Here is a 20,032-nt window from a genome sequence, read left to right as displayed (position 1 = left end):
CGCAGGCCGGGGGCGGCCGCGGGATGGGGGGAGGCCGGCGGGGCAGCGGCCAAGCCGGACAGCGGCGAGCGGGGAGCGCCCGGCTCCCCCTGGCCGCTCCGGCGGGTCCCTACCTTTTCCCGGCCCGCTCCGGGTGCTGCGGCCGCTCCGGCCCTGGGGGTCCCGCTCCCGCCTCCGCCCGCCCGCGGCCGCCCAGCCCCGCCCGGGCCCCGGCCGGCCCGGCCCCCAGCGCCCGCCCCGCCGCCCGGCTGCCTCCGCCCGGCCCGGCCCGGCCCGGCGTGGTGCCGCTGGGTAGGCGGAGCTGCTCGGCGGGGCTGGCCCGCAGCCTGGGGAGCCCGGGGCCGCCGGTGACGTGGGGACTTCGCCCAGTGCAGCACCGCGCGGGCTCGGGCTGCGAGGCATTCCCCTCGGCGGCCCACGGGGCCAGCCCGCCGCGGCACCCGGCGTCCACCATGGCGTGCAGCCCTCCCCGGGCTGGACACGGCGCTCGTGCGCCATGCACCGGGCCAGGCTGCCGGCAGAGCACCCGGGAGCCCGGCGCGGAGCCCGGCAGGCAGCTGCCTGTGCTAACCCTCTTCTGCTTCCCCACAGAGCGCTGCCGCCTCGCACACACTGCCGGGGCTCCCCTTCCCGCTGCTGCCTTGTGGGAATCTCGCTGCCTGCTCGGCTTTGGCTTTGGCAGCCCTGACGTGTGGGTCTACACTGTCCATCTGGTGCAGTCTCAGCTTTGCCGCTAGCAGCCTCCTTGGCTGCTTAGATACTGTTGTAAGATCGTGCCAAAGCATTAAGATAGAGAAAAACAAATAGCTCCCCATGCAGAAATCCATGACGGAGAGGGCCGGTTTGTGCATCACAGAGGATCTGGCATACAAAGTATAGTAGGTCCCGCGCTGGATTTCCTGGCAGGCTAAAAAAAGCCTCCATGCCCCAAGGGATACCATCCCTCAGCAACACGTAGAGCCCGGAATCTCTAAATCCCCCTGAGCAGTTAGCACTGTTTGGCACTTGTTTGTGCATTTAGCTACAGTTCTCCATAGCAACCACACAGATCTCAGCTTGACTTGCCACCAGCCAGGAGCGGGTGAGCAGAACGCGTCGCACGCCGGCGCTCAGAGTCGTGTCAGTACGTGCACAGGCTGGCTGCTGATTCCCGTCTGCTCTCCTGGGGGGACCCACGCCGCTGCCTTGGCACGATGCCGTGGGCAGGGGGCCTGAAGCTGCACAGGTGCTCTATTCCCTGCAGGTGTGGATGCTTGTAGACGGTTTCTTGGTGCTGCAGAATGGACACCAGCTCCTGCCACAGGGCTCTAGATGTTCTCTGACCCAAAATTTCTGTTGTTCTTGCCTGCCAAAGAAGGTTTTGAGTGTTTTTCATAATCTCAATCCCTCCTGCAGCCTTTCAGGCCACTGCCATGACCAACTCTCTCTTGCTGACATCCCCATCCAAGCTGCTTAATTTTTCTTTGAGTTGACTCATTTGTATTTTCCCTTTTCTGCCTCCTCCATGCCAGACACAGAAATGAGAAGGCATTGCATGCAGAGTTCTACCTGCCCTCTTGGTTCTCCCAAGATCCTCACAGTTTTGCTTATAAGAATTTTGTTTCACTTTCCTGGGCCTGGCTTCACTTTGTTTAAATGTTTTCCAGTGTCTGCATACAGTTCTGGTCCTTTCATCCCAGAAAGGGTAATAGAGAGTGGAAGAAGGTTTGGAGGCAGGCAGTAAGGATGCTTAGAGACATGTGAACAGACCGTAGTCAAAGTACAGTAATCACTGTAGTGACTGTAGTGAAAAACTGTAGGCTGGGACTCTTCAGCTTGGTAGAAGGACATACGTCAGGGAGGAGGTCTACAAAATCATGAGTGGCCCAGAGAAGATGGGGAGGATTGACTGTTAGCTGTGTCTTCTGACATCTGTTCTGTCTGTTGTGGTGTGTTTTTAGTTACCTGCCAACTGTTTTTGCCTTGACCGAAGCCTCAAAAGCCTAAAAAATCCCTATCTGGCAGATGTTACATCCAAAGGTTGTGCCCTTTTTAGCCCACCCTTCTTGCAACACTGGGGGCAAAGCTCATGGCACGTGATTGAGGGGTGTCCTAAAAAATCCTGCCTCAGGAACATTTTGTAACCATGTTTTCACGTGGAGAGCTCAGCCACGGCCAAGTGGAGCTCTACCAAATTGTTCAACACAAAATTATTCAGAGCTGGGAGGAGAATGAACTGGACAAATCCCAGCCCAGAGAGAGAGACATCCAGAGGGTTGTATATTGCAGGAACCCTTTTGCAGGGGAAACAGTTGTGACTGAGACTCTAATTTTTCTGCTGCACTGCCAACCCCACAGCAGCCTGCGAGGGTGACTGATGTGGCCTCTGGGGCTGGTGGTCGTGTTCTAGGGAAGGAGTCTCCCTACTCTGACCCTGCCCTGAAGACTGCAATTGAGACAGTCCCACATGTTCCAGCCCAAGGCTGCTTTTACTGCTAGGGTTAGGGTTCCACCTAGGGTTAGGGTTTTGAAAACCACAAAGCCCAGAGCTCCAGGCACACTGGAGCTGTAAAAGGCATCCCAAGGGGAACACAAAACTGCAAAAACATGCCTTATTCCACAGCTTTCTCCTTTTGACCAGCCTTAGCCCAAGGCTGTATTTACTACCTAGGGTTAGGGTTCCACCTAGGGTTAGGGTTCTGGGCTTTGTGGTTTTCAGAACCCTAAGCCTAGGCGGAACTGTAGCCCTGGGCCTAGCAGTAAAAGCTGCCTTTTCAAATGTCCTTACCTTGAAAGGACATGTGCTCCTTTTCTGAGTGCAGCTTACACCAAGGATGAGGTTCATCATCCTTGGAATACACTCGTGGCATTTCATGTGGGCTGTGGCAACAGTCCAGGAATAAAAGGGAGCACAGCTCTCTGAGATGGAGCAAGTGCAGGAGAAGAACTCAGCACCCACAGACACAATGCCCAGGGAACTGTAGCCCAGGCTCACTTTGTTCTGAATGACTTCACAATTTGCTCAGGGATTAAATACTTTCTTGTTTAATAATTTGGGCTAGTTTCATGCTGAACTGTTGGAAAGTTCACTGGCTGGAGTGATCAGCCAGGCCTCATGTAAACGGCTTCCCCAGCTCCCAGCCAAATGCGCTGTCCTCATCTTTGGGTCCCCCTGCGGGTGGCTCTTGGCACCACCTTCTTCTGAAGGGCTTTGTTGTTCATCCGTGTGCCTGAGGCTTTGCGCTCCGCAGGCTTCCTCACCACTTCTTGTTTGAGCTGGAAATGCACCTGGAGAAAGAATAAAGATAACTCCATTTAACACAGTGTACCTTCGAAGGGACTCTGGGGCCAAGTCAAACAATAAGAGGTCTCAGCCATTGTTAAAGGAAATCAATTCTTAAAGCAGCTGTAAATTTTTTTCCTCCTGTGGAAAATGTACTAACAATGAACAGTGTTTTACATGCAGAGTTGCTCCTGTGGCCATGTGATGTCCTAGGATGGTTTGGAAGATGAGCTGTGAATGGCAAGGGACTGAGCTATGTCCTTTATTCTCCTTTTCCCACCAGAGAGGGGACACATAGCGTTGCTTTGCATCTCTGTGAGTATTTAATACAGAGGATGGTTTAAGACAGACAGTTCCTTTAAGGATCTTGTTAGCTTAATCAGTCTTTCAGCAACCAGTCCTCCTAGTGGACCCAGGCAAAAAAATTTCGGGAAAGAAACCTCCATCCACTACAGCCACACAAGCAGTACAAGAGGGAGAAGGGGACAGGGAGTGTGCAAAACAGCATCAGATAAATAGGGAATAGGGAGGCCATACAGAAAGGTGAAACTGGAATGGGGCTGCATGGGCTTCTTGGGGGAGAGATGGGGTGAAGAGTGAGAATGGGAGGTGTTGCAGAAATGGGAACTGGAGGCTGGAAAAGGAGGGCTGCTGTGAGAGGAGAGATGCAAGAATCAGACCATCAGGGAACAAATCAGTCTTCTACAGTAACACCGCAAAAAGAAAATCTGTTTTAAAAAGGAAACCCAAAGAGCTGGGTGCTTAACCTAGCAAAACAAAGGACTGGGCTTGACAGCTCCCTATAAATATACTAGGGAATAAACACCAGGCAAGAAAATGAGCTATTTAAAGCACAACATTGGCAGAAGAACAAATAGGCATAAACTGACCATAAATAAATTTAGTACGAAAATTAGAAGGTTTCTAGTCCTGAGAAGAGGGCAGCTCTGGAAGAACTTCAGAGTCTGGGCAGGGTGGGATGAAGCAATGGAAGGTGGGAGAACAACCACAGTGTATTTACAGCAGAGCCTGACCAGTGCACATACAGTGAAGCAAAGGATGTGCCAGGATGCTGCAGATGGTGGGGGGTGTTGGGGTCTGGTCTCTTGAGGAGCCTGCATCTGTGGTTCCACCATGTTCACAAGACAGCAGCAGGGGCAGGGATCACCACCCACTGTTTTTACAACCAATTTCTAGCTGTCCAGCCAGCCCTCAGAAAGGTGCTGTAGGAGACACACCAGTATCTCAAGAACACTTCATTTCCTGAAGGTGCTTGGCTGCTTTTTGTTTGCACTGAGTTCCCGTTTGTCTCTGGTGCTCTCAGCAAAAAGAAAGGCAGACTTCAGCCTCTTGCTATGAGTTTGATAACATGTTTGGTCCTAGGCAGAATGCAGATGATAGCAGAGTGCTGAAACCCACAAAGTTGGGGGCATAACTGAGGCCAGGCTGTCTCCACATCATCTCATCCTGGAGAGTGAAGAGGATGGAGGGAGAGCTGAAGAGCAGCAGTCCCAGCCAGCCAGGAGATCTCCCATGGCCAAGAGGCAGAAGGACACAGAAGCTGGTACAGGAGCCCAGTGCAGCTGCAAGGCCTCAGTAAGGAATTGAAAGGCGCATGGTATTGTCTTCACTCTGTTCACTGCTGTGAGCTGTGTGGAGCCTTGTCTGCCAAAACAGATAATCTACAGCCTCTGGAAATGCTCTACATCCTATCTCCTTTCTTTGCTGCTCACTAGACATCCCCCACCACATTTCTTTCTCCCTGGGGTAAAGATATTTTGAGAAACCCTTGTGACTATGCAGCCTGACTCACCAATGAAGGTGCAGCTGGGCCCACTGTTGTTGTGACTGTCAGGGGCTGGTACCCCTCTGCAGAGGCTGTGACAGTGTAAGTGCCAGGCAGCAACAGCCGGAAATAATCTCCCATATCACCTGGAACACAAGGTAGGAAAAGAAAGCATTCAGGGTGCTCAGGGAGCAAAGCATAAGACATACCAGTAATTCTCTCTGAGTTACTTCCTCTAGGATGTGTAGCCTTCAAAACCTGGATTTTTTTTTTCCCAAATCTGCTGGCTATCTCAAGGCTGGATTCACACTGGTGTACTGCAAGTGATGTCTCATTAGTGCCATGGAGAGGTCAGTCTGCAAGTAAAAGCCAAATGAAAGGGGACTGTACAGCAGCATTGGCTGTGGCTGTGTAGGGGGGCTGCAAAGCTGAGCACTCACCAGTCAGATGACAGCAGACCTAAGGACAATCACAGCTCCAGCCTGACTCCTTATTCGTAACACAATCTAATTCCCACCATACACAATTTTGCCACGTTTAGGTTAGCAGGATTTAGTTGCTGATTAGCTCAGCTGCTCCCTGATTCCCTGCATAAGAAAGCCTCAGAAGCACCTTGACAGACTGTGCCCTGGTGTGCTTAGGGACAGGGGACAATCAACAGTGAGGCAACACCACCACCAAAGTGATTATGGATCACTTTGGAAACATGAGTATAATCCCATCTATGTAACTGGATAGGTATTGCAAATTGCTACAGAGTGGAGCTGGGGGTGCAGCTTCACCTGAAAGTGGTAGAACCCTGGTACAGGGTTAGTGTGAAATATCCATCCTTGAGGTCAGTGAGAATTGGCTGGAGGGAGCAGTGGCTGATCAGAGCCAATGGTGGGGAAAATCTTGCTCCAAGATGGACAGAAGAATTCAGAGGGCCCTTGACAGCCAGCTCTTCTGCGATTTTTTTCACAGTCCCCTTTCCTATGCAGGTTGGCATAATAAGTGCCAAATATTAGTGTTACTGACTCACAGACCTATAACCAGGAGGAGCTTTAATGATTTCAAATCTGACCTCTGAAGAGCTGTAATATCAGCTATTTTCTGCAGGCAGTCTGTAGTGTTCAGTCTGCTTGGAAGAGGGTGTTCCTGGAAGGGAGGTTAAAATTGGCCAGCAAGGGAGAAACAACCACAACCTGGGTAAGTGTAAAGTGGCACTTAATTCTCAGTCTAAACTTGTCTGGTGTGAACTTTCAGTCTTTCATCTTATTCTTTCTTTTTTCATCTTGTTCTTTGCTATCTTCTGTTTCAACTCTTTGCAGATACTTACAGGCTTGAGTAGATTATCCCCTCAATTGTCCCTCCCAGATAAAATAGGAGCTGAGTTTCTGAAGTCCTTTACAATAAGGTTTCCATTCCAGTTCTCACCTCTGTCCTTCCTAGGCATTTCTAAGCCCACCCTGGTCAAGGATAAGGATAGGCTTATATTTGTCTAGTGATGTCTTATTTCTCTAGTGTCTTTGGGAAGCAAACCATGATGGCCTCCCATAGTATAGCCTTGCCTGCTAGCTTCACTCACGTATTCAGACACGTAAGCAGATCAACAACCCACCAGAGGTGATGTCATGGCTGATTCCCTGGACAGAAATCACTGCTCCTGCAATGCCATTGTTGTTCTCATCTGAGACCATCCCTTTGATGCCCTGGTGAACCTGCAGGGAGGGAGACAGATCAATGGGTCAAGGCCCCTCCTTTGCTCAAGAGGGTACTGCTGAGAAAGGCAGACCTTTGGGGACAACCCTACCTTTCCCTGTACCCTTGGTGATCCTGGCTGTCCCCACCACAGCCTGTCTAGGACACAACGGTTTCCCCAAAGAGCACCAACAAGAGCACCCCGTGATCTCCATAACCAACTCTCTTCCACTCCTGGTGCCTACTTGTCCCCTACCACCAGGGCCCATGGGGATGTGCAGGAGAAGGGTGTAGGTCTCAGGACTGTGCCTTTACCTCTTCAATGAAAGCAACAAGGGCCTCCCGGTTGGCCATCCACTGCCTCTCCAGGTCCTCCTCAGGGGGAAACTTATTGCAGCTTAGCTCCAGGGTGATTTCAAAGCAGTTGGTGTAGAGGTAATTGAAGTCCTGCATGCCTGGAAGAGAAGAATACCCTATGGCTAGGGTGTGGCTCCCTTCCTATTCCTATGTCCCAGTCATCCTGGCCCATCTTTCTTTGACCAGAACCTTCTCACTCTCCTCTGCACCACAGGTGCAGCCTCCTCCCTGCATGACAGTGCAACTAGAGCCGTCCTCCACCCATGCAGCCCTCTCCTTGTAGCTGCCAACTCTCTCCTTCAGCTGGATCATTCATTAACCTGCCTTCAGAAGCCCAGGGAGGTTTGGTACCACAGGGGGCCTATATATCTCTTTCAGTTCCTCTTCAATCTTTTGTCTAGTCTTATGTGTTGATTTTTCAGTTTCCTCACTGCACCTTTTTTAATGAGATTTTTCAGGAACTAGCAGCTGCCTTTCCTTTGGTCACAGTTTTGGGTTTTGACAGAATTACACCATAGGATTTTCAAATACACTAGCAGATTAATGTTTCCTTTGTCTAGAAGCACACAGGATGAAGGTCTCTGCAGACCTTGGCTTTTTCTGTGGCTCTTTCCCAAGCCATTTCCTGGTCCGATTTACAAAACACCAGAATGGTGTCTAGTAATGGGCACAATCCTATTGCCATAGTCCTTCCCCAACCCATCCTGTCCTGAGGTTTCTTGTCTATCCCTTCACCTCCTTTAGCTGTGGGGGGTGCTTACTGGCCCAGCCCTTACCTTTGCTGAGCGAGTACCAGGATGCCCCATTGGTGATGCCATCAGCAAAGTAGTCCCCGCAGTTCCAGCCCCGGTGCATCCAGCTGTGGGCATATGAGTAGGTCTTGGCCAGCTAGAGGGAGAGCAGCCAGTGGTCACTGCTCCAGCCCCACATGGCTGGAGAACCTGCCTGGCTCTGGACAAAACACACTCCCTCCATTGCTGAGGAGCACAGGAGGGAAGTCAGACAGGAGAGAGTTCCTGCATTTTACTGCCACAAAATACAACATGAGGTGCCCAGGACCTCTGCAAGATTACAAGGAAGAGCAGTAACCTGGCAAGCTGGAAGCTTGTTGATGGCAAAAGGGCTTCTGCCCTGCTCATACTGAAAAGAGAGGGAGCAGGAGGCACTGGACCTATGCAGGGACACTTGGCCCCACACAGCAAATGGCACTAATAGAGGAAAAACCTATATGAAGAAAAGCAACCAGTATCAGTCCTGGCAAATAGCAGATACATATCGGGGGAATTTCTATTAGGAAAGAGTTTGGGCAAGTTCTGGTTCTAGCAACGACTTGTTTGTTGCCCTTATTAAGACTACTGTTTATTTTTAGACATGAAGGCAGGGCTAAAACTGGGTTGCTGCATCCACAGCCAGTCCTTTGCGTAAGACACAGTTTAAGAGAGACTGGCATCTATGGCAAACTCTATACCCTTTATTATGGTTCAGATTCCAGTGCAATATCATTCTGTGGGCAGGAAAAGTTACTTCTCTACATTTCTGAGTCCTGAGGCCATGTGGGTATCATTAGCCTACGCCCCAGACTGCAGCATCTTGACATCTGGTCTGAGCACAGCCGTGATCCCAGGAGGTCCTGACAAGCCCCTGCAGATTTTGCTTCCAGAAAAGGCTGGACTCCAGCTTGGACTTATTTTTCTCATTAACTGTTCTGAGGCAGACTTACTTTTTTCTTATGCTGGGTATTTCCTAATGGAAGCAGTGACTGAAGGCATTGTTTTCTGGGATAATGAAGAAAAACCACGAGCTTCAGCTAGCACTAACGGATCAACAGCACAGACTGATTCATTCTCTGCTGTCTGCTTATGCTCCTGGAGCTCTTCCTGTTTGTTGTAGTTGTTCTTTGCCATCCATAAGCCCCTGCTGGGCACCCACCTCCTTTATCTTGGTATCAGCAGGCTCTCAGTCAGCTCTCTAGGAAAAAAAACCCTTTGCATTCTAAGATGGTGTGCCAAAGCTGAGTGCAGCTTCCAGCTTGGGAAAAGCAGGTTGTTATTGAGTATACCAGTGGTATTTGGGTTATGGGAAAACCAAGCATGAACAAGGGGGGGGGCCCTGAGAGTTAAGCATGGCCTGTCCCTGTGGTGGGACTGTCCTGACCTGGCTCCTGAGCCAGTGGCTGGCAGAAATGCTGTAGTCTGCTAATGATTATTTCCAACACGTTTCTTGGCTCAGCTCCTGCATGATGCAGTGACCAGAGCTCCCATCCAGGCCTCGCTCTGCACCCTGCCAGGGGATGTCCTTGCTCAGCGTGGCTGTGCTCACCTTCTGAAACAGCTTATCGTCAGGGGTGGGCGTGTTGACCGTGCGCCGGTGGCTCCTGAACCGCTGGTCCTGGGACTTGTCATAGGGGTAGTTTGCCACCACTGCTCCACCATGCAGATTGGCCGAGAGCACAAAGTTGTAGCTGCTGATCCACTGGATCACAGCCAATGTCTCTGGCTCCACCTGTAAGGAGAAGAGAGAAGGAGACAGGGAGAAGAGACCTCTGTGCCAGCTGCTGCTCCATGCCAGGGCTGTGGTGTGACTGACCATGTCAGACCCTGTCCTGCAATGTGTCTGCTGCAGCTCTTGCAGCTTCCTCTGTTCTCCACCAACTGCCCTGATACACGAGGCAGTTCCCCCAGCTAAACCCCAAAACCTGAGGCACAGGTGTTAGCCAGCATATGCCACCTCCTCTGCCCTGTGCACTGCAGCCTGCTCCCCCAAGCTGGTTGTGATGTCAGCCTCTCCTGGCAGAGGGGCAAGCTGTGATATGGGACCAGGACTGCATCGTTTCTCTGCAGGCAGAAGGCTCAGAGAAGGAAACAAGCACTGTGCAAGCCAGAGGATGCTGTAGCCCTCACAGTATCCCAGACTGGTACCTGGCTTTTCCAGTTGTCAGGCAGTGGGATGTGGTGATTTGGCCCGCTGATTTCCCTGCTGTAGTACATGAGGGTGTTGAGGTCAGGGAAGTTGCGGTTCAAGTCCACTCCATTGGCATTGTTCCTCCCTGTCAAGTACCCGTTGCTGTCTGGGCCCTGTGGGGCAAAGGTGCATCACAGGGGTGAGTCCAGGTTGGGTGCAGTCACGTTGGGCATCAGAGAAGCAGAGAATGGCCACTGTAAAAGCACTTCAATGCCTATGAGTTACAACATGTGTTATTGCTGGCAGGGCAATAAAGAGTATTGGTACTGACAGGGAAAATCAATAACAGTATCTTCATTTTTCAGGGTGACAGAGTAAGCCACAAAACAAATAAACAATTTACTTTAGCTGAAAGAGCCACAAATATCTCCCTGAAGTCTAGAAGCACAAAGAAATGGGTGATTTTTTTTCGGGAGTACTAAGGGGCTTATTTCCACCCCCCCATCACTCATGTCTCTGCCTGCTTACGACATCAGCATTCAGTTCTCACTTGCCCAGTCTAGGGCAGGGGATTTGCAGTGACCCTTCTGTGACAAATATCTTTTAAAGAGAATAAGACAGGTACAGGAAGTCTTCTCCATCATCTGCCAAGGTCACCTGTAACAGGACACATAGCACGAGCTCTTGGCAAGGAGGTGACAAGCAGCAACAGCAGTTGACGGGGACAAATTTGGCAGGGCATGAAAAGAAAGGATTCCCCCTCCTTCTAGCTGCAGTGAAGAGCATCCCAAAGGGATTGAAGGGCTTTCTGCCCCTACCCTGGAGGAGGTGATCACTGCCTGGTACCTGCTTGGCAGCCACTTCGTACCCGTCAGGGTTCATGGAGGGCATGATGTGGATGCGCGTGTCGTGGATGAGGCGCGTGATCCGCTCGTTGCCCCGGCGGTACTCCTCACACAGGAACTCCGAGAGCTGCAGCAGCAGCTCCCGGCCCAGCACCTCATTCCCGTGCATGTTCCCAACATACTTGAACTCTGGCTCCACTGGAGAAAGCAAGAGAGTGATGCCATCAGCCAGGGCTGGGACAGGGGGGAAGACCAAATGCCTACCACAAGGACCCCCAGGCAAGCCCAAGGGACACCCAATAAATGGTCTAAAATGACCCTTTCCCTCGCAAAATGCAAACCTCAGTGAGGGAGAGTGGCACAGTTCTCATATGGGCTCCACTGCATTTTGCACAGCACTCTGAGAGCAGCTCAGACTCTCCTCCAGGTTGCTTTGGGCCTTTGGAGCACACAGGAAGAGTATTTGCTGCTGGTTTGGTCTTGGGTTGGTGAAAAGCAGCACAAAAGGACCAGGGAGCACTGGCAGGATTGCCCCAGGCTGCCAGGGCCTCAGAGCTATGGGGTAGGTGGCAGTGGAGGTGACAGACTGTTTCTCCCACCTCTGCTCTTCCACATTTGCTCTCAGTGCCCATCACCAGCATGGTCCATTCCCAGCTCTGCATCTCTCCTTCCCCTTTACCTGCCTCCAAGATCAAGGTTAAGGCCCTCCTCATCCTCAAGGGAAAAGAGCCCGGAGAAACCCTCAGCAGCTGAGCTGAATATGGATCAAACTGTCCCTCAGGCAGCTCCAGTATGACCAAAAAGGTCTCTTGCCACTGGCTTTTCTAAAATAAGGTCTCAAAATACAGACTCGGAGACCACAGGCAGACAGTGCCTGGAACAGGACTTGCTGCTTTGCTGAAGGAGAGGCAGGACGTGTGAGGGACAGGTTGTGCTTTCCCAGAGCCCTTTTAAAGCAGTTACTTGTGGGAAAATAAAATGTCACATTGCAGGCTGGAGCCAGCATTGGTAGAACGAAAGACAACAGGGGAATTAAGTTAAAAAGGGAGCCTGTCTGTCACATGAAAGATTCAGGGGAAAAAAAAAGTGTTGTTACAATTGCTGGCTTGCCAGATCTTGAGACTCCCATTGCACCCTGAGCTTTCTGGCCACCAGCAGGGATCAGACATGCAGTGGCAGGGTGCAGCCCTGCTGCCAGGTATGTCTGTCAGGATCCTGGGGTAAAAGGCATCACATCCCCAGATTGTGAGCTGCTGCTTGCTGCTTGCTCCTGTGCCTTTGCTGCATTAAAAAACAAATGGTCTAATTCAAGCTAAAGATTTTGCTTTTCCACGTTTTTTGATTGCTGTCTCTCAGTGCAAGACACCAGAGGTGAGCCACATATTTTGATCTTGTTAGATTTCAGGGACATAAGAACTGATTTAGTTAGATAATCGAGTTATTAAAAACTCAGAAAAATCTTGGGCATATGTGCAGCCTGAAAATAGGGTTTCAGCAAGGATTCTCTGCTTTGTTTGAGTCTGCAGCAGGATTTGTCAGTGTTTTTCAGTATGCAAACCCCTAAACTTTATGTATATGGGCACACAAACTGTAATTACTGCATGCAAGCCCATTGACTCTGAGCTTGCTTTTCAGAGTTACTTTTCATGTCCTTCAAGGAAATCCAGTTTCCCAAATTCCTCATGCTACTCAAGCTGAAAGTGCCAGCCTGACAGTGGCTCATGCTACAAGCAGGGCCACATGTCCATGCTGCCTGCCTGGGGCAGGGGAGATCTGATTCATCTCCTACAGCCTTTCCATCTGCTTTCATGTGGTTCTGCAAGTCTAAAATCCAGTGGTGCACTGCCGGTGCCCTTTGCTCACTCTGTGCTTTGAATCAGCCCTTGATGCACTGTGGAGGGACCCCAGATGCCCTCAGTGCCATGCAGGTTTCCCAGTGCAGAACAGGGCTGTCACAGAGGTAGTAAAGGTGGGAAGCCTCCCATCCCACCTGCTGGCACCCCTGAAAATGATACCATGAGCACAGGACGGGAGCATACGCCCCCAGAGCAGAGCTGCCAGACATGGGGTGCTGTGGGGTTTGTGGGGGCTGCTCCTCAGAGGGGGGCACAGGTTCTGCACACCCCTGCTGGCAGTTTTCCACGTGACTAGGCTGCCTGCACTTATCAGCCCCTGCGTTTAATCACATCAACCAGGACCTGAAAAGGCAAAAATCCTGCAGAAAGCTCTGTCCTTACCTGCAGCTCAGGGGCACAAGGCAGGGATGCGAGGGAGCCCTGTGTGCACCCCCCCAGCCTGGAGAGGCAGATGCTCTCCTCAACCCCCCAGGGCACCCAGCAAGGGCTGGCTCGGCAGCATCTCCGAGCTGCTCAGGCAGCAGCTCACGGGGCCATCGCTGCCAGGGCTCCAGCTCACGGGGCCATCGCTGCCAGGGCTCCACAGGGCCACGTGGCAGCAGGTGGCGGTCCCTGACACAAGCCTGTCGCTGGGGCCGCACTGCTCACGGGCTGCGAGGGCTGTAGAAGCCCAGGCCCTCTCTGCCGGGTCCCCGCTCGCTGTCCTCCCGAGTTTGCCGTCTGCAGGAGGAAGGGCCGAACACTTTCTGTCGTGTCACCACCCAGCAGCACAGGGCAGAGGGTGGATGCTGCTCTCCTCGCCTGGACAACGCTGTTTTGGGAGGGAGAGCATGGTAGGGCATGCAGGGTGCTGGGATGGACTCGCCTGCGTTCTCGCATTAGCTTGAGCTGAAAACTCAGAGCTGCGTCCAAAGTACGCGGCCGGGCCACGCTGCAGCTCACGCAGGCACAGTGCACGGCACGGGGCGTGTGTGCGGGCCGGGCGGGCCCTGGGCCGGCTGCGGGGTCCCTGCCGGAGACCGCCCCGCCTGGCACCTGGGCACTGCCAGAGTCCCGCCTGGAAAGGGAGATACCCCCACCCAGAGCCCCGGCAGCGCCGCGTGGCAGGGAGCGTGCCTCCTCTCGGGGCCGCTGTCCCCTTCCCCCCGTACTCACGGGGCTCGTGGATGCCCGGGTAGTCGCTGAACTCCAGCACGTAGAGGTGCCGGCCCTCGACGCTGCGGCCGATGCTGTAGATGCGGGTGACGTAGGGACACTGGCTCTGCACGCGGAACAGGGCCTGCACCAGCTCCTCGTAGCGATGGTGGAGGAAGCTGAGGGCGGCCGCCCCCTCGAGCAGGAGCAGGGCTCCCACGAGGGGCCGCAGCCACCGCGCCATCCTCCCGCGGCGCCGGGCGCCCGGACCAGCTCCCAGCCTCGGCTCCCTCCCCGTCGGGAGCTTAAAGTGCAAACTCCAACCAGCTCTTTCCAGCTGCCGAGTGCCAGCCCCCTGCACCTGCGGGCGGGGGGCGGCGGGAGCGGGGCGCGCCGGGGCCCCGCGGCGCAGGAATGCTCCCCCCGCCCGCCCGGCCGGCCCCCGGCGAGCCCGCTCTCCTCCGCCGGAGAAGTTTCACCCCGCTCCAGCTCACTTATTAACTGGACAGCAAACAGGGCCCCGCAGCCACTGGCTGTCACCGCAGAAGAAGCGCAGGGCTGGAAAACTGGCTGCGGAGGGCGTCGGGGCTGCCAAGCGCTCGGGGAGCGGCGGGCGGGGAAAGGAGAGGAGAGGGGGCCGGCGGGCGGGGGGCTCTGCTCTGCTCTGCTCGCCACCGCCCGTGGGGCAGGAGCCCAGGGGGATGGGGATGGGGGTAGCGCCGGGCGGCCTCGCTGCTCGCACGATCCCCGCAGCCCTGCCCGGCTGGAGCGGGCCGCTCCCACCGCTCCTCCGCCCAGCCCGGCCCCGGCTCCGCGCCTCCTCTCCTGCCCCATCTCCTGGGGAAACAGAGCCGGCACCGCCGCGGGTCAGCCGGCTCCTCTGCCCGGCCCGGCTCACCCAGCGATCCCATTGCTCCCGGGACAAACAGAGGCGGCAGGGACTGCGTTGCCCTTGCCACAGCTGGCTGCCCGAACTGCCGAGCTGGGACGGTGCCGGGGGAGGGAAGAGCAGAGTGCGATGTGATGCAGGAGTTGTCTGCTGAGCAGGAACCATCACGGAGAGCTCCGCTCCAACAGTCTGCTATCACCCCGCCCTGCTCCGGGAGGGGGCATGAGAAAGAGCTCTGACAGGCGCTGGGCAGGACGACATTGCTTAACTGCATATAGGCAAATGAACATGTCCTGCTGTCTGCTAACAAAGGATCGCAAACTGTTTCTGGGTCTAGGGGCAGCTGGTTCCTCTCCACCCCTCTGCCATGCTTATCCCAGTGGGCAGCAGACACCTCATGGTCCCTGCTCTCTGCCCCACAAGGCTAAAACTCCAGCAGCCTAGTGGCTCTGACAGAGGTATTTACTAGGACAACCCTGACACAGAGACCAAACATGAACACAAACATCTGAAAAATTTACCATCACGGCTGGACAGGCCAAGAGAAAGGCCCCCTTTGGTAACATGAGCATGCTATTCTGCTGTATCTGGGCCATGCTAGAGAGGAGCTCCTCTGGCCACCAGTAATGGGCTGCCCGGGATACTCAGTGCCATGCCAAACATTTGCTTTCCCTTCAGCTTTGAGGTGGATCTGTGCTGCATTGCTCTAATTTCCATGTCAAGGCTTGCTTCTTTCCCAGTGCTTTCCTACCCTTCTCCACATCTGCTTGTGCTGCTGTGTTTCTACCTCAGTTTTCCAGGAAGAGCACTGGTCAAACCAAGGAGTCCCTGTTTATAGCCTCTAGCTGCTGTTGATGGCCTCTGATGCAAACAGTACAGGCTGGTGGTCAAGGCACATGGATTGTCTGCTTATGATTTGGCTTACTCAGACTTTCCCATATCCAACATTCTTCTGCCCAAGCACCATCATAGTGGTCATTTCTCTCCTTGATCCTCTGCCTTCTTGGTCTTCTGCCCCACCTGCACAGTTCCCTCTTAACCCCTGTTTTTTAAAAAATACCCTTTTGAAGACATGAAAAGAAAAATAAAAATATTACACATACATAGAGATAGCAGAAACCATATTAATACTTTCTCCTAGGTAAGCCCCATCTGCCCCCATCCCTGCTTGTCAGCCAGTCTGAAAGCAGCACACGTTCAGGAGCAGGAATGGCATTGCACCCATCTAAGTGTCAGTGCTGGAGGTGATAGCTTCTCCCAGCACATGCCAGAAACCAAGACAAAGTAGCTGAAGCTGTGGCATGGAGAGCATGGGTATGGTAGGACAGTTCTTATCTCTACAGCAAGATGTGTCTGGTGGTATTTTGCAAAGCTGGCAGCCCACAACAGCAGTGGGAAATGCCTTCACCTCCTTCACATCCCTGCTCCCAGGGCTGCTGGGTTCCCGTGGAGCTGCTCTTTCCCCAGGCTTCAGCAATGAAGGCCATGTGAAAGAGTCATAGGCAGGTTTCCAGCACTACCCAGTGTTACTTGGCAGCCAGAGAGTGCTAGGCAGGGCTAGAGTAAAATAGAGTAAGGGCTAGAGTAAAATAGTGCAAGCCCCATGTTTGGCCAGTTTCACCCTCCCCTTTCCCTTCCTAGGCTGCTTTCAGTAGCCTGGGACAGCAGTGGCAGAGTTGGAACTGCAGTGCTGCCAAGGGACACATGAGGAAAACTCTCACTTTCCTATGGAGGCAAGCAGCACTGATATAAGAAACAACAGTTTATAAAAAAAGAAATGCCAGAGCATTAGAGCCTAAAAAGGAGCCATGGACAAAATCTCATGTGGGTGGAAAACGCATCTCACACAGTACTAGGTCTGGAGAGTTAGTCAGTGTTATCCATAGCACAGGGATGGAGGCAGCCTGTCATCAGGCAGCAGGTTTAAAGCATACAAAAGGAAAGAGTTTTGCACAAAAGACACCCTGAAATTACATTATCAAAGGTGAAAGCTAATGAGTGCAAAAGAGGATAAAATGAATTCATAGAGAACAGAGTCAGAGTTATCAGATCTTGAAGTAATCATTTGATCACAAATTTCCTAAGCCCCTGATGTGTAGAAGAAAAGTATTATGCTGTTTCCCTAGCTGTCCCTCTAAATTCTCGCTCACCACACAGCTGGAGACGAGTGCCAATGCCCTGCCTGTTTGATCTGACCTAGCATGGCCTTTACACATTCTAGGAAAATGACAGTAATAAATTTGGACATGTTTGAAAACACTGATGAAAGCAGAAACAAACAATAGAAGATGTTAGGACTTAGAAACAGTGAAGGAAGTAAATAAAAACTTCATTTGGAAAACACGGCTAATACATCTGGGATGGATCATGCACTCCCCCACCCCCCACCCAGATGTTCAAAAATGGAGAGACCTTGAGGCAGTGGGAGAAAAAGGGGAGAAGGAAAGGTCTGTGCCACTGTGGTGAGAGTGAGAGGAATGTGAATGCAAGCCCTGTCTCCCCACCGTTGCATTGCTGATGGGCACAGGCAGCAAGGAGCTGATTCTGCTGGAACTGACCATGGAAAGACTGCATCTGATGGGTTCACTTTAGTTTTGGCCATATTGTTAACAGAGGAAGATTGGAAAATTTGAGGAAACTTCAAGCTAATAGCCATAAGAATGAGCAAACTGTGGGGAGTTCTTGTTGAAAGAAAAATAACAACTGTGACAAGCATTGTTTGCCTTGGCAGAGCTGTGGCTGTGGCTGCACGTGGAGACACGCAGCCCTGTGAGCAAGGGGCACAGGCCCACTGTCCTTCACCTGTTAGGGGGGTGGAAAGGTGGGCTGCAGTGCCAGCATGATGCCAGTGGTGCTGCCTGGGGGAAGGAGAGGGAAAATGAGAACAGAGGACTGCTTCTGTTCAGTTTGCAGTTCTTGGGAGAACAAACTGCTTTGAGGAGGTCAGGATGAAGCTAAGGCAAAGAAAGATGTGGTTTGGGCAGTAGCAGCCTTCCCATGAGTGAGGCAACCTGTGTGAGGTGCCCAGAGCCTGGGAAAGACCACAGTGCATTTCTCTACCAGGAGGGGATGCTACCCATCCACTGGGATCTTCAGAGCTGACCTAGGAGAGCATCGGGGAACTGGCAAGAGAGGAAATCACATCTCAGGACTTTTCCATGTTTAGTGCCAGAAGCTCCATTCCACTACTGGCAAACTCCCATCTTCTGGAAAACAGCATGAAAACTTTTCTGGCATGAGTTCAGAAGTCTTTATTATGATAAGCATACAGAGGCTCGTGTGTGCATCAAAACAAAGATCCATTTCTTCACGGTTGGACCACGGAAAGAAAACACATGGCCTGGGTGGCAGGGACTGCTGTCCTCAGTGTGCTCTGCCCAGTCCCTCCTGAACAGGCTGTGAGCCTGTGACAAAGCTGGCAGCCCTGCAGAGCCTGCACATCCTGCCTGGCACAGAGCATGGGAAGAACTGGGGTGGAGAGTGAAGGGGCACACATCCGCCAGAACTGCTCCGGGAGAAACTGGAAAGCCCTGGCCGGTGCCAACACTTCAAATCAGCCTTCCAGTGCAGAGGTGATGGCCCCACTTCTGAGAGCTTTCTTCCAAGTGGAGGCCCCACTGTGCTTTGCTGTAGGGCTGGAGAAATCTGCTGTAGCCTGGGCACAGAGGAGAGGCAACTTTTTCCAAGGTACTTAGAGCCTGTGGTGGGGAGCAGTTTTCCTGCAAGAGGTAAGGGTGCTGCAGGTACCCAGGTTCTCTCTTCTGACAAGTTCCAATAGCTTTGCCCCACATTTGACACTCAGCTGAGCATGGCAGAGCTCACAGAGGTCATCAGTCCCAGAGAGACCAGGCTGCTCTTGCACTCTGCAAAGCTATCAACACCCTCTGCAAGGAACCTCCCCAAAAATGGACCAACCAACATCTGAACCCAAACCAGAGATGCTCATCCCACCTTGCTGCGGCACATCTCAGAGCTTCCTGGGAGCCCAGGAGAGCTCCTCTTCAGGAGAGACCAAGGTCTGGAGTCTTGGCAGCACAGCAGAGCTGAATAGTGAGTAAATATGTGATAGACAGGAACATGTGATGTTAAAAGATGCTTTACCCAAGAAAATCAAAATGGTAAAGTAGGAAGTGTCTAGAAATTAAAGCCAGATGCTATCAAATTAGAAATAAGGCACAGATAATTACCAGTGAGGCAGATCAACTGTGTTAACAAGAGAAATGACACATTAATACTGGCATATTTGGAAAGTCCCTCCACTATCATTAATGGTCTTCATGTACATGTTGGGTGGCTCTGGAATGCACATTTGAGTTGAATACAGCTGGATCAGATGCAACACAGAAGCAAAGAAATGAATGTTCATAAACTTGAGTTCTTTGACCAAAGATTTTGAGTAGTCTCCATGAAAAAAGTCCTGCAATAACAGGAGAAATGTAGAGAAAACAATTGTAGGCCATTCTGTGAGTGTTCACTACCAGGCAGTGACATGCAATGGTCTTGCCCTGACAGGATGCCTTCAGTCAACTGATTCCTGAAGCCTCAGGCTGCTCAACTGGCATGCTGTCACCTCAGAAGTTCTTATCCTGGAGAGACTGATTTATGAATGGGGTCTAAAATTCATAAGGTTTAAAAATATTGTAACATATTTTGCATTTATCTTAGTTCGGGCCCTTTTGGTTGCACTCAAGTAATATTTAAAGCTTAAAAAACCCCAAAACTCAAACCAAAAAGTGAGATAATACAGCAGCAGCAAGTGAAGATGTCACTGCTTGCCTGGCTCCAGAATCAGGAGCTAACAGTATTAATACTATGGGACTTGCAATGAAGATACAAAACATTGTAAAAGCTCTTCTCCAAGATATTTGACATTTTCATTTGACATAAATCCCTAGCAGGGACAAGAAGAGCAGACTGGAACAACCTTTCTTTCCACACCAACTTCCACATGAAGTTTTTGCATCAATTTCTGACATGTCCTAATGGATCTGCCAGTTCTCATCACGGACACAGCTGAGCAGCTGCCAGATCCCCAAGGAGGTCTCAGGAGAGGACCTGCCCCTCTGCAGGTTTCCATGCTGCTCACGGGGAGGACGGATGCGCCAGCTCACCTGGGAGCTTCTCCAGGGCTCTGCTCTGCTACACGGGCTCCGTATGCAGGGAGGGCGGCATGTGATGGGCTGTGCTGCACGTGAGGCTGTCTGGGCAGCAGAAGCAGCTCTGATCACACATTTCTCCTGCATGCCTTCCAGCCAAAACCTGCTGCTCATCTCTCATCTACCTGTCCTTGCTGCAAACAACAGAAGGAGAACTGCATCCCTA

At 52.2% G+C, this 20,032-nt stretch overlaps 2 protein-coding genes across 3 annotated transcripts in view; both read right to left on the bottom strand.

The window, feature by feature from the left end:
* DNMBP (dynamin binding protein) overlaps positions 1 to 331 on the bottom strand; it is a 34,196-nt gene extending 33,865 nt beyond the window's left edge. For both annotated transcript variants that reach the window (XM_005481604.4, XM_074545041.1), the window contains exon 1: positions 114 to 331. The gene's annotated coding sequence lies outside the window, so the exon portion shown is untranslated. The remainder of the gene's footprint in view (positions 1 to 113) is intronic.
* A 2,677-nt stretch (positions 332 to 3,008) lies between these two features.
* CPN1 (carboxypeptidase N subunit 1) lies at positions 3,009 to 14,756 on the bottom strand. The gene is made up of 9 exons (XM_005481195.4): positions 13,843 to 14,756; positions 10,833 to 11,029; positions 10,004 to 10,159; positions 9,405 to 9,587; positions 7,862 to 7,973; positions 7,044 to 7,183; positions 6,649 to 6,748; positions 5,076 to 5,194; positions 3,009 to 3,267 (listed from the first exon to the last, which is right to left on the bottom strand). Exons 1-9 carry the CDS (start codon positions 14,063 to 14,065, stop codon positions 3,136 to 3,138), a joined length of 1,362 nt encoding a protein of 453 aa, XP_005481252.2. The 5' UTR covers positions 14,066 to 14,756; the 3' UTR covers positions 3,009 to 3,135.
* Positions 14,757 to 20,032: the final 5,276 nt, after the last annotated feature.

Source organism: Zonotrichia albicollis, chromosome 7, assembly GCF_047830755.1.
Source record: "Zonotrichia albicollis isolate bZonAlb1 chromosome 7, bZonAlb1.hap1, whole genome shotgun sequence".
In the NCBI taxonomy this organism is placed as follows: Eukaryota; Metazoa; Chordata; class Aves; order Passeriformes; family Passerellidae; genus Zonotrichia; species Zonotrichia albicollis.
This window is presented reverse-complemented; position numbering and strand designations above follow the sequence as displayed.